The sequence below is a fragment of the Hippoglossus hippoglossus genome, chromosome 21 (assembly GCF_009819705.1).
Source record: "Hippoglossus hippoglossus isolate fHipHip1 chromosome 21, fHipHip1.pri, whole genome shotgun sequence".
Classification (NCBI taxonomy): domain Eukaryota; kingdom Metazoa; phylum Chordata; class Actinopteri; order Pleuronectiformes; family Pleuronectidae; genus Hippoglossus; species Hippoglossus hippoglossus.
In genome coordinates this window covers 10,852,580-10,867,104 of record NC_047171.1, presented here as the reverse complement: position 1 = coordinate 10,867,104, position 14,525 = coordinate 10,852,580, and the positions used below count along the sequence as shown (strand labels likewise).

Genomic DNA, 14,525 nt, shown 5'->3' with positions numbered 1-14,525 from the left:
TGTGAGGCTCTATGCATTGTGTGTCCTTAAATGTCCTCAGGCCGTATTGGCTATGTTGTGTAATATTTAAACTCATATTATTAAATAGGGTAAAGTTGAAGTGTGTTTGTGGATGTTGCTCAGTATTGCAGTGTGTTTTGTGCTGCTGCTGTCTGAGAGTTGCTGACATCGTGGAGCTCGCTGATCCCCTGTAAGCTGCCGCTGAAAAGCCGGGTGGGCTGATGGCCGGCTGGCTGGCTGGCCCGGGTGTCTGATCAGCCATCCAGCGAAGTGTTGGATCTAACTGGCTGAATGTGCCCTTGGTGGAACTCTGTAGTCATTCTGTGTGTGTCGCTTGGTCACAGGTCAATACCCAGTGAAACCTCATAACTGTCTACAGTCTTGTCAATTTTATCTGTTCTGTTAATTTTGGCCTGTAATTTGTGGACATTTAGACTTTCTCTCTATCCACACTGTGACTATTGGGCCATGTTCAGACCTGGAATTAACATCCGTCCTGACAAATCCGATCACAAGTGATCAGCGTTGGGTTCATCTGTTTACTCTGGCATTAGATTGAGTCCTGAATGTGTCCTCTGTGGCCACTTGTGATCGGCTCTCAATTCCACGATTGATATGCAAATAATCCCAACTGTCATTTGTGTTCATAACGACCAAATCCAGTCTGACTTTAATCTTGTGCAGCAAGGTATCAATTATTATGTTTGATTTCACTGGAAATTATTCCCTGGAATCATGCATCACTTTCATTTCCCCCAAAAACCTAACTTACATTCCATTTATTAAACTCAACTTCAAAGTCTTCACATTAATGTTTATGAGTCTTAACAAACATGGATGTAAACTACAACTTAACCTGCTGCTGGAGGCATACAGCCATGAGGTGATAATTCTAGTTCAGCTCTGGTCCGACATTATCACCCACACAGTAACGTATTTAAATGTTTTCTCTGCTGCTAATGCTCCAGAAAAAAAAGCCATGTAATATTTTGGCATCTGTTTGGTTTGGATTTTTTGGAAAACCGACAGGAGGCAGTGGAAACATGGGCCCAGTTGATATTTATCAAGACACAGCTACAGAACTACAGAAACATCCTTTTTAACTGGAGTGTTTTCTTTGTCCCGCTTCCAGGAAAATGCCCTGTGTAAAACTGTCGGACATATTGCTAAGTTATAGTACAGCCTCCTGTTCCATTGTGTCTAATGCTGTCCTTCAAGGCTGCCTAAAATAACCGCTACGGCCTTTCATTGCCCAACAGAGAACTGTAGGCAGATTGTGGGCAAGAGATTTCTTCAGTTGTATTGTTCATGTTACATCATTTATGTGTACATTCAGATCTTTAATGATGAACACCAAAGTCAGATTAATCTAATATGATCACGTTCTTTTTGTTTCATGGGATCTTTCCTCCTGAGAATAAATGTTTTAGTTTATCCTATGCATTTAACCTTCCCACCTAAATACATCCTCTCGAAAGCAGGCATTACTCTCGGGTTCCTCCACTGATACTCCCTGTCTGAGGTTGACGAGTCTGAGTGTTTGATAATTTTTAGAACGCTCCACTCAGAAGATGTTGTCTTTTTTGACATTCATGGCGCTTAATCACCTTCTTTCTGTTATGTCTGACTGTGAAATTTGCATTTGCATCCCTTATTAGAAAGCTTGAAGGCAGCTGGAGAGCGGCGAGACAGGCTGGATTAATTATAGCGAACACTTTCTCAACTCCAAGCTACTGTATTAGAAGACAGGAGCCTAAGTAGGGATTACCTTTAAGCTTGTGGATACTTGATCTGGTCAAGAAATATTCAGCAGCGTTGCTCTTTGTCCATAACACATTCTGCAAAGATGGTATGTGCTCCTATTTCTGATATTAATATTTCAGCTTGTGGACAGTAGAGGAAGATAAACGTTTTGTTGATTTCCTGGTATAAATTGTCCTCTACCGGTTTTGGTCTTTTTTTCTCTGCAGGTGTAGATCCATCTCTGCAAATTGACAACAGAATCCAGGCCTCCTCCCAAGCAGTTCTTCCAGGTTCCAAACACAAGTCCCGGGCTGCCAACACCCGGGATGAACGCTTCAGATCTGGTAAAGATTTGTCCATACTGCCAAAAGGTTGTTTTTTTTTATACCTGGTGCTCCTCTTATATGCTGTAGCTAAACTGTGTTTGTCTGTTCTGGTAGATTTGCACACAGAAGCCGTCCAAGCAGCTTTGGCAAAGTACAAAGAGAGGAAGATGCCCATGCCCTCTAAGAGACGATCTGTGCTAGTTCAGTCATCTGTGGAGGCATGCACCCCACCAGGTGAGACCTTTATTCCTGAAGACCCACTGCCAAACCAGGCCAGAGAGTATCCTAGCCGAGGTTTACAATCACTCATGATTGTTTACATGTGTATCAGAGTGCAGGATGCCTATTCCCTGTTGTGTCCAGTGAACGAAGATGATGTTGCCAAGCTTTTGCCACTGGAAAGAAATGTGCAGTCTGATGAATGTGTCCATTCTCTAGGACTATAAAGGACTCAGTTCTCACTATCATGTTCCCAGGCAGACCTTCCCACATGAGTTGCATAATCAGATTTTTAACATAGTCTCAAAATGTCGACCTTTCGCCTGCTTTTATAACGGTTTGTATTGTGTGGGCCAGATCACTTGAATTTTTGTCATTTTGCTGCAGCTTGTGGCTTCTTTTTGCAAGATGTCCAAGGCCAAAAAACTATATAAATGTTTTCTCAAATTCCTAAATCGTTGTTTGATCAGCGAGTAAGATATCTGTGTGACATATTTTACAGTCGAAAACTTTCAAGTCTCTCAAACTCTGTTGTGGTTTTATTGTTGGTGTATAAGAGTTAATTGGTAGGAGTCCTCAGAGCCTCATGTCTTGGGTAAAGAGAGGACACAGGAGCACGTAACCGGATTAAGAGCTCAGACACTGGGGTTTGAGCAGGAGGAGGGGCCCTTTTCATGGTTGTTTTGAGTCACTCTGAGTTGATCTACTGTAATATATTGGGGTAATGTTCACAGGATTGGCTCCACAGACCCACAAAATCCTGTACTGTACACATAAGATGGTCTGGGATCTGCTACTGTTTCTAATGGCAGCTACAGGCGTTGCGCATAGTGACATTGGTTATGTTCATTATTTCAACATAATGTCTGATATTTGGCAGAATAACCTTAAAGTTGCTCTGAAGAGTTTTTATAAACTACTGGTGCTGTGGTGTAATATTTTGTTGAGCAGGTCCCAGTGCTGTTGCTATCTGTATCTAACACAGGCATCGTTCAATTTTTCTCTTTCTCTGTTTGCATCTCTCATATTCAGTCAAACTATGTGTCTAATCACCCAACGTCTAACAGGGAAGAATCAGTAGTCATACGAGCAAAAAGTACTAATATACAGTAGTAATAATAGTAGTAATATACAGATAATGATTGTGACTAATCATACATGGAAAACATGAAAAAAAAACAGCACCAATCAATGCCCAATAGTAATCTGCTTCTCTTGTGTATATTTAGCCATGCTAACAGCATAGCTCTAGGGATGGCAATGTTGGTCTGTCAGCGACTGTGTCTGTTTGTCTGCCCATCAATTCACTCCAGACGGAAATATCTCAGTAAAAATTGGATTCATATCCTTCAAATCCAGAACACATTCATTTCCCCCTGGAGAGGAACTGTAATAACTGTAGTGATCCCCTGAATTTCCCTCTAGTGCCTAAATTTTCCTGTAGTTCCCGAACGAATATCTGCTGAACGAAAGCTGCCACAGCTATACATTGTCTTCCATGCCAATTAGCTAACAGTCTTAACTAAGATGATGGAAATGATAAATATACCTGCCAGACAGGACTTTATATAAGGATGGATGATACGACAGCTCCCCAATAATGAAGCTAAACTATCTTGGTCATCCGGTGGCTGGCTGCTGTATAGGTCATAAACTCCCCTCCTCCATGTCAGTGGATAGGACATGGACCAACCAATAAAAGGTAAAAGTAAAGTAAAAGTACATGTTAAATACATTTTTCTCAAAGATGGTTTCTGTCATTTTAGGCAGTTCTTATCCCACTGAGAAACGTTTGACGATTGATGATGAATGACAGCGAAGACTTACTTGCGATTGGTCGAGCATGTGTATCAATACCCAGTTCCACCCCATGATCTCTCCTGTATAGACTCTGGCTCCAAATGACATTAAAAGCACAAGATGGCGGCACCCATATCCGGGATATGTTAACTTCATCTCTGCAAAACTAGAGGAAGTGGAGATGCATAGTTCACTGTCATTGTCATTAGCATTTTGCTCAAAGCATCATTGTACCTTAAGTACATTTTCTGAGTACTGTCAATGTTCACAAAGTTGTAATCAGTCAGTTATTGCAAGTTGTTTACCATTTTGGTACATATAAAGAAAGATAGATTGCACATGGATGCTCCAATACATAGGATGTCATTTGTATAGTTAACTTGTAACATTCAGGAACCAACTGTTATGATGTTATTTCACTTAAATGGATTCCAATTAATGTTAGACTGCTGGACTGTTGCTCTATATACTCGCCTTTGCTTCGACGTAATATTTAATTGATGCAAAAAAATGATAGAAATCTCAGCTTATCTGCCTCTTTCTTTTCGTTCTTTTATAACCCTCTCTCCCGACGAATCCTCCAGCACTTTCTCTGACTCACTCTTTACTTTCTATTCTTATTCCTCTCTGTGACTAATAACCTCTTTCTTTCTTTCTCTCATAGTTTCTTTCTCCATTATTTTCGCCTGTCTATTTCTACTTTGCAATTATTCTCGGACCCTCTCTTTCCCCATCCCTCTGTGTAACTGTGTTGAGGTTACTGCGAGAGATTGTAAGGAGGCAGAGGAATAACAAACAGAATCATGAATACGTGATAACCCCCTTGGGTCCACTGGTTGTAGAGATATTAAATTTTAGCTTGTTATAATCAGACCTCCTCTAGCCTTCCTCTGACAGCCTCTGCAAGGCCACGAGGAAGCTGGAGGAGTCTGCGGATCCCTATTGGTGGACTTCACTTGTAATACATACTGTGAGTGATTAGTAGGCAGATTAATCACAGAAAAGGCTCATTAGTTTAGAACATTCGTCAGGCATGTGCTGATCACACACAGGATTAATCTCTGTTTTCTAAACGTCTTTCTCTCATCCCCTCAGTGGACTGGGGATAGATTTCCCACATTACTAAAGCTTTGGTTTGGAAAACATGCTCAGAGACTTTGAGTGTTCACATGTGAATGAGTTTGGTACATTTCTCAGTTGCTGCAGAAGAGGCCCCCTTTTTTACTTTGTAAATGATGGTTCATAAGGCAAGTGTGATCTTTCTTGTTGAATTTGAAAAAAGCTTCATGAATTTAGTATTTCATTTTTTTAGGCTGTTTTAGCCCTTTCATCCCGTTCTCTGCAGAATGCAAATCTCAGACTGGCCTGCTGTTGTGCAACTACAGTGATCTGTTTGAAAGAGCTGACATTTCTGTGAACTGGGCAGATGCAGTGGAATGTGTTCATTTTTAAAGATCCTTACCTTACTTTGAAGCTGTTCTTGTTTGGGCTATTTTTGCTGAGACCAACTGCTCACAGTTCACACAGCGAAGTCATCAATACCTGGGGCTCTGACCAATTCATAACAACTGAAGCAGATAATCTCTAGTTTACCAGATTATTATACATGTACTGTATGTATCTATATTTCCAATTTTTAGAAGCAACATTCTCAAGCACAAATACCAGTATCAGTGAAGTTAAATGTAAATGCACTGACACGTCTTTCTTGAAAACTGTATTCTTGAGTGTATTCAAAATACCCAAGATTTATAAAATGTTATACCTGCGTCCCTGTAGTTTGTAGCAGAATTTCTTTTTTAAATCTTGGAAAAACTTTCTTGGAAAACTGACTTTGTTTGTTGTATTCAAAAGATTAAAATATGTCTATGTTGAGTGTATTAAAACACAACCTCACAACCTCTTGTTTTCTTACCAGACCAAATTTGTTCTCACCCCTCCAGTCCTCTACAAATATGAGTCACTCTCTTCCATCTGTTGGAGAAATCTATTGCACTTTGTCATTTACGTGTTGTGAAAGTATAGTTGCAGTGTAACTGTGTGTTAGTGTGGCAGTTTTACATGCAGTCAAATATCAAAGACATGCGCTACAAGACATTAAAAAACAAGCATCCCTCAGCCTTTCAACTTGCATCTCTTTCCAAATCATCAGGCCATCTCACTTGCTTCTTCCTGTTTGCATAAATAGAATAGTGTATCATCAGCATATCATCTAAATCCTGCTGAAGAGTTTCATTGCCATGTTTCGCCATATTCTTGTTGTGACGCTGCCCTGTCTTGACCTGTCAAACACAGACACCTCCTCAGCGTCGGAAGATGAGGGCTCGCTGCGCCGGCAGGGACGTCTGGCCACTTCCACGCCCTACCAGGGCCACGGCCACCCAGCCGTTGAGCACTGGTTTAACCGTGTCATCCAGGGCTCGTCCACCTCATCCTCCGCATCATCCACCTCATCCCACCCGGGAGGGAGATCCGTCACCACCACCAACACCACTGCCCACGCAGCCCTCAACGCCAACGCCGCAGCTACCGCACTGGCAGACCTCATGGCACACACCCAGCTAGGTCAGTGACACACGCAGTCTCACACTCCATCACATATCAGCTGGTCCATCTGTATGTTTCTTTACCCTTTACTATAATACAGCGCTCTCATTCAGTTAGCAGAGGTTCATGTTTAAGTTTTACACAATGTTAATCTAACTCATCTCTACCCCTCATGCTGTTTGGAAAACTGTAAAATTGTGTCTAGCGGGGTTTTGAGCTGAAGTAAGGAGGCAATGTAAAACTAGAATGAGACGATGTGAGCCAAAAAACGCTTGAATTTTCAAATTTATTTAGTGCATATAATATTTTCAAGATGCTTTCAGTGTCATTGGGTTAACCTTCACAGTAAAATAACATTCTTATACAATCATTAAACAAGACTGCAGACTTCTGCATGCAGACAGGTTTTTATATATTGTCTCACATTTGCTGATTTCAGCACAAGAACCTGTACTATGTCGCTCAGGCTGTTTTTGTGTAACTGCGGCCTAATCACAGACAGACAGTGGTGTCCTACACAGCTGGTACATCAGAGGTCTTATCTCCCTCCAGGCACACAAAAGCACTTGGTGGGACGAGACAAAGGGAACAAGAAACAGAGTTTTTATTCGCGTTTATCTAATTAGTCGTCTCCGTCTGCCATCTCACTGTCATTCAGTCATGTGAAAGGGCTCATAGCTACTTCCCTGTCAAAGCTACTCATACCATGTTGCGATGCAAGTGTCATAAGCTAGTAAATGAGATTCAGTATCTGTATCAATCTGTCTCACAGCAGCAGCAAAGTGAGACTGTGTCTTGTTCGTGTATGTGTGTTCATGTGCGTCAGTATGTGTTGCTGGCATGGGTGTTCCTTAAGGGTAAAAAAATATCTATTTGTTGTGCAGCCAACCCCTTCAAGGTTGAGGTTAATTGAGACAGTCGAGCTGTAAATAAATCTCACTTTCATCCTCGGTCCGTCAAACTCTTGATTCACGTCAGCAACAGACAATGACTTGTAGTCCATCAAGCATGGGAAACATTGAAGGGTGATATTGATGGTATTTACCAATTATTGGTGGTATTAAGGTGGACATTTGACTATATGTTCATTACTGAGGTGTCAGATGACATATTTCAAAAGTCCAGTGCTACACCAACACTAACTTCAATAATAAACATAACGTTGAATTAAAATCACCTTTGTGACAGTGCACTGTAACAAAAACTGAACATTCAAATCTTTGTAAATGGAGAGTTTGTGGCTGATGTCTTACTGAGTTGCTTTCAGTTTTACCAGCACATGGATTAAGTCGCTAGGTAGCGTAGGCTGCACTAACACACTTGTGTTATAAAAATGCGTTTAATATAATAAACTTAGTTCTATCACCTCAAAATATATCTATTTGCCTCCAAAGCATTTCCAGGTGTTTTGCTGTCTTGCCCTGGGTTTATTAATCTGCATTACAGAAATCTCTCTGCGCCATGTTATTAATTTATCTGTTGTAACGTTATTGTGAAGCCCCTTTTTAGAGTTAAGGACAAAGGGAGTACAAATGGAAGCCATCACGATGTCCTCAGACTTGCCTGTTAATCATACTGCGCTGTCCTCTTGCTCTTTGTGAATACAGTCCCCATTGACAGGGAATGTGTCTGCTGAATAGAAACATTCATTCATTATTCTGGCAGGTAGTTAAAATGCAGGCAAAATGTTACCCTTTTAAAAATACATTCTTCTGCAGTGAAAGAATTTTCACTTTCAGATGACAAAAAGGTTTCAAGCCTCTTAATCAAATTCCTCAGCTGTCAGATCATTTAATGTATAAAGTACATACTCATATAGTTGCAACAGCCCATACTCGACCTGGCGTTTGACCTTTCAACCCCCGACACCCCACTCATCACAGATAACCACTCAGCACCCCCCGACGTGACAGGGCTGTCGGAGCGTTCTTCGCTTCATGCGGAGCGGCCCCAAGTGGCCTCGGTACGAGGCATTCCCCGCGGCTACAACCACCAAACCAGCGTCATGGAGACTGCAGATGGTGAGTTTCCTACAGACGTACACACTCAGAAACACAGTCACCTCCCTTTTCCCTTTCTCCCCTGCCGTCTGTCCCTCTGTCGGACTCAGACTGGCGCAAGCTGCTGACTGACCCTCTTGTGTTGCCATGGTAACGTTGCAACCATTCCTCAACCACCCATGAAAAACACACCATGTTTTCTACCCTAATCTTCTTTCTCCTTAACTAATACAAACACATAGATAATAACAATGTAGACGGGAGCATTTTCTTTCAGAATTTCTTTGAGTAATGAACCTAAATCTTAGAGGTGAATATTGTGTTCAGCTAGTGAGGCAGTTCTTAAAAAGCAGCCCTGAAAACAATGGTTTCTCTTGTATCCACTCGATCTTGCCCAATCCTTTAAGTGTAGAGGTCGGTGACAACAAGTGAAAACAGACCAAGCGGATGATGTCAATGTATACAATATCAATTTAACAGCTTATTTTTCCTTATATTGGGTCAATTAGTTATTTTTACATGAAGGGTTGGTTAGTTATTCCTGAAACTTTTTTATCATTGTTGATATTCTCTTCACATCCTGATATCCATTAATAAAGTTGACTAAAAAAAAGTGAAACAAAGTTAGTGTCTGTGGGCCTTAAAACGACCAATCATTTCATTCGGACCAAATTAAATGATTCGCTGCAGTACGTGTATGTCACTAACTGACCAGCCTGCCTGCGTACACCCTGCCCGGGCGCTTACTGTCCATGACCGGAGTCTTCAGCCGGGAGACATACTCCACTGAAGCAGAGAAGATAGTCAGAAGTTAGCGAGCGTGTCAAGGTCATGTGTTTTGGGGGTGTAGCTTGGACGAGAGGGTCGATGGGACAGGATGGGACGTATCTGTTGCATTTTTTCAAAGTGTAACCTTCTCTTGCTAGCTTTTTCCAGTATTACCAACCCTAGCTTTAACTGTTCAACTTTGTTGTCTGCTGACAGAGAGTTGCCATAGATGACAATCAGGTCAACCAATCCATAGAAAAGCAGGAGCAATGTATTTGTCACTTGTCCATCTTGATTAATACAAAGTCAGAGCTGAAAGTCTAATTTCACTTAATGTACATTGCTACAGCTGAGTTATTATCTTCCTGCTATCCATCCTTGGTCATTAAGAATATGTGTGTGCATAATCTGTCTTCTGGTTGACAAGCAAATGGACAGTTGTTAAATCCTAATTTTTCTGCGTGATATTCAAATGTTTTCAAAGCCACACATCTTATTAAGACCTTAATAAAATTGTCCTTATGTGGTACAACAACCACAACAACAGTCTGACTTCATTATAAGACCACTCTACGTCTGGTTGCTAGTACATTACACACACACACACACACACACACACACACACACACACACACACACACACACGAACACCAATTTCCTAGGACTGTTTCATTGACATCCTGATATGTCTCTCCTCCAGGCTGTGAGTGGGGAGGTGAAGGATCCCTCAGTTTAATGGATGGTATTTATAACTGTTCCTCCAACTTTATGGCAGTCTTCTATATGTGCCCTCTGCTGTGTGCGAGTGTTTGCATTTGTGTTTGTTTGTGCCTGTTTCCGCCTTCGCCTATACTGTCAGATGTAGCACTTGCCCAAACCGTGTGTTTTCCAGAAATATATATGCAGAGCTGGATTCAGTCATTGTGTGTGTGTGTGTGTGTGTGTGTGTGTGTGTGTGTGTGTGTGTGTGTGTGTGTGTGTGTGTGTGTGTGTGTGTGTGTGTGTGTGTGTGTGTGTGTGTGTGTGTGTGTGTGTGTGTGTGTGTGTGTGTGTGTGTGGTTTGCATAACGGAGTGTGTTGCTTCAGCATTTATAGCATCTTCAAGCTATATTTAACCTAAATGCTTCTCACGTTGATCACATCGAAGCAGATAGTGTGAAAAGGTGACAGGCGTGTTGTGAATGATTAGCATGTTAACCTACTGGTTCCCTCTCTGACACTGAGACTTGTCAGTTTATTTTTCTTGCTACACCTGCCTGTTAGCCTGTAGCCAAACATTGGGGTCTTTGAAGGCAGCTGTCTCACACCGCTGTCGATTCAACATTGACACGTGGTTGGTTGAAGAAAACACGACACACACAGTGACTTCAGTTACATTTCAGATACTGTTTCTGATGGAGGGTGCACCCCGTGATATGATGCACTTTTTCCTACTACTAACATATACCACAAAAAGAACAATACCAACAATGCTTTTCTCCCAATAACAAGTTTTGACTGTTTATCCACAGTCTGATTTTTCGTCTACTTCTGTGCTATGGCAGGATTTCCTGTTTACAAACAATTGAGGGTCTGTGCATAGTATTTGTTTATAATATAATAGACACTTCCTCCTACTATAGAAATGAAGCCAAAAGATCTGTTGTAAGATCTGCCATCTTGCGGATTTAGAGTGATAGTCTAAGCCGTAGAGATGGGGGTATGGAGCAGGTGGAGTCAATCTCAGCTGTCAATCATGACGTTTAACTCCCTTTTTAATAACATCAGACAACTGGTAAAATTACCACTTGAACAAACTGGCAAGAACTACCTAAAATGACAGAAGCCCTTTTAAAGAACAACTAATTCAACTTGTACTTTGACTTTTTAATTTGGTCAATGTCCGATCCACTAACATGGAGTAGGCAGGATTTATGACCTATACTGCAGCCAGCCACCAGGTAGCAATCAAGACGCTTTGGCTTCGCTGCCATGCCATCCATCGAAATATACACATGATTCCACAATAACATCTTGTATATGGACATTTTCACTACTTAGACTATTTACACTCCATGCTTCTTTAACTTCTTTTAAATCATAATGTGATCCATCCAAAGCCAGCTCCTCTATCAGCTGCCACCTATTTTCCACCATAACTCTAAACACCTGTCAAACACAGAGTCTTGGTAATATTCACTGAACAGCTAAATAAACAGCACAGTAACAGTGTGAGCTGTCTGACAATTGAACCCCATCCAGAGCTCTGAAATGATCTGTGGCGCTAACAACCTATTCACCACATGTCTATTCATCACTTTGTGATTCATGCTGTCTATAGGCACTAAAACAACTTTTCTTTTTAGTTTATTTTCATGCGCTTTGCCTGTATGTATGATGTAATATATGTAAGAAACTCTTCAGCCACACCATCATTGCCCAAACACCATACTTAGAATCTTATGTTCTCAATCTGATGCTTTATGCAGCTCTCATTAAGCTATATGATTATACTATTATTTCAAAGAGCTTCTGTTGCATTTCAAGCACAAATTTAACCAGACTCATTGTTGCTACAGCGATTCAGTGCTGTGGGCAGGAAAAATAATGAAATTATGAAGCATTAATTATAGTTATCATCACAGACAGGGCCTGGTATGCTGTGATATTAATGATCAAAGCCCTTGAGTGGGTGGGATTCAGGGCCCTCAGATGTCGTCCCGTGTGTCTGGGGCTTTCTAATTGGCCCATCAGGTGCTGCGCTGACCCTCATGCGTCTAACTCCCAGTACATCTGTCCCGACACGTGGAGGCAGAGTCTGTCTGAGCCGGGTTTATTATAGTAAGATATATCATAGTGAGCTTCATGCAGCTGTGGCCTTCGTCTCCTGCGGCTGTCTGCAATGTCTGACACAGACCACTTACCCCTCCTCTTCCCAAACTAAGTATGAAATCAGATGGAGCAAATTATGTCCGGCGATGATTATAGTCTGCACGTGCCCAAAATGTGAGGGAAGTCTAATGGACTCCTCCCCTGCTCTCTCATTTGAAGTCTGTTATTTATCTCGTCTTTCCTGTCGTTATTAGCTTTGCTTCATGAGTGTGTTCCGGTTCGGCTTTCTTGTTTACAGCAACGTAAAAAGCTTATTAATGATCAGCTTTAACATGCATGTCAAATGATATAGATATATTCTGACTTGACTTGGCTGTAGTTAATTTTAGCCTCCTACAGTTAAGACTTTGCAGAGCGTATGAAAAACAGATTTCTTATGAGACATCTCATGAATCGCTTAATATAGGGAGGACATCTTTTGTTGCTAGGCAGCAGGCAAAACTGCTCTTCGTTTCTGTATTTATTTTGCCTTCGAGGAAAAGGTCCCGAGTCATTCTCGAGCGTGTCTTGTGACCTTTGACCTCCAGGTAACTGCAGACCTCATCCACTGTTTTGTTGTCTAGCCACAGTGTGCGTGACGGCTGGTTTGTCCTCTATGTCTCGCAACAATACCACACTGAACTTTTCTCTGTTCTTTTCTTATCTGTCCTCCCCTCTGCCATTTCTCCTTCTTACCTCTTCACTCTTTCAATTTGTTCGTCTACATGTCTTTCTCTACTGTGTCCCCCCCCCCCACCTGCTTCATGCATCATATCCACTGTGATATTTGTTTTTTCCATGACTGTATTTCTCTCCATACCTTTGTCTTGCCATGTTTATTTCCCCAACCTTTTTTTTTCACCCCCTCCAATATCATTGTATAGGTGTTCCAGTCAACAGTCGCGTCTCCTCTAAGATCCAGCAGCTGCTCAACACACTGAAGAGACCAAAGCGACCGCCACTGCGAGAGTTCTTTGTGGACGACTTTGAGGAGCTTATGGACGGTAAACTGGCTTGAAAATACTTACATTGGCTTTATCAAATCAATAAATCGTGAAAAAAAAGTATTCCTCTTCCTTTGGTGTGTCAAGCATATTGATCAGAGCCTTCAGTCGGTTAATGTTGAATTTTACGCTCACACACAGAGAGGACCATCAGCTGACAAGACGAGTTTTCCTGTTTCATTATTGGTTATTTATGATACTAGTGCAGTGCCTGTTCTAAACCTGTCTGTTCTGAATGGGCTGTTAGCTTGGCCTGTGGCGAGGCTGTTGCAGTTTTCTTTCTGAAACTGTAAAAGTGACCAATAATTTATTGGATTCAGTTTTTTGCGTAAATTTTGAAGTCAATGTTTGTTGTTGTTTGTGTTGTTGTTACTATTGAATGGCTATTTCAGAGGTCTGTCGGACATAATCTTCAGAACCAAGTACAAAACTTATCAAAACAAAAGCTCACAAACAAAATTAACATTGTGCTTTTAGTTTTTAGATAAATTGCTTAAGAGGAAGGGATTCTATGAATGTTGCTGCAATGACGGAGATCAGCTCCATGAATATCATGTCAGTCCGATATGGTGAATAAAATAATCAAAATGATCTGGTGGAGAAGACATTATTGCCATTGTCTCCAGTTGCCATCCATTGCTTTAGTTTATCCGAGGACGTAGAAGAAGACATGTTCAACTCAGTCCGCAGACTGAAGGCATTGACTGCAAGGTGCTGGTCGCCTGTTTATCCACAAATAATACATTTTGAACATATATTGCGTGAACAAAATCAACAGTGCACTTCCTCGGGCTTCCTGTGAGATGAACATTTAGCAAGATATGCGCTCCACATACACAGACATTTGTGGTATTAGTAGGTAGATTCTTGTTGCAGCTGATATAAAAATGTCATGTTGATCTCCCCACGCCCACCAAATCAACAGGCGATGCATGCTTTTAGATCACTGGTTGTTATTTTGGCTCTTGTCGGAGCGGAGACCACCAGGTGTGCAAACGGAGTGGTCATACTGGGTGCACAAACACACACACACAAGCATCAGACCAGCCCTGTCTAACCATTTCCTCTGTTCCAACCGGCCCCTCGTGGGTTTTGGGTGGTACTCTGCCAGGCTGAATAAACACAAAAAAAGTAAAAACAGCAAGAATAGTAATACATCAGCAGGTAATTGTAAAGCCTCCCTGACTCCGGCACTGAAGCTGTGGCGAGCCTCAGTGGTCTGTGTGGTGGGGGCAGAAAAACACACGAAGCTGAAACGGAAGCAGGGT

At 41.6% G+C, this 14,525-nt stretch overlaps 1 protein-coding gene across 13 annotated transcripts in view; it reads left to right on the top strand.

The window, feature by feature from the left end:
* Nucleotides 1–14,525, top strand: part of dip2a (disco-interacting protein 2 homolog A) — a 79,724-nt gene that overhangs the window by 45,111 nt on the left and 20,088 nt on the right. For 7 of the 13 annotated variants that reach the window (XM_034573983.1, XM_034573980.1, XM_034573981.1 and 4 more), the window contains exons 3-8: nt 1,971–2,087; nt 2,184–2,303; nt 6,384–6,653; nt 8,519–8,656; nt 10,104–10,145; nt 13,138–13,257. In XM_034573983.1, the coding sequence (XP_034429874.1) occupies nt 1,971–2,087; nt 2,184–2,303; nt 6,384–6,653; nt 8,519–8,656; nt 10,104–10,145; nt 13,138–13,257 (807 nt within the window). The remainder of the gene's footprint in view (nt 1–1,970; nt 2,088–2,183; nt 2,304–6,383; nt 6,654–8,518; nt 8,657–10,103; nt 10,146–13,137; nt 13,258–14,525) is intronic. The other 6 variants (XM_034573987.1, XM_034573986.1, XM_034573989.1 and 3 more) reach the window with 2 other exon arrangements.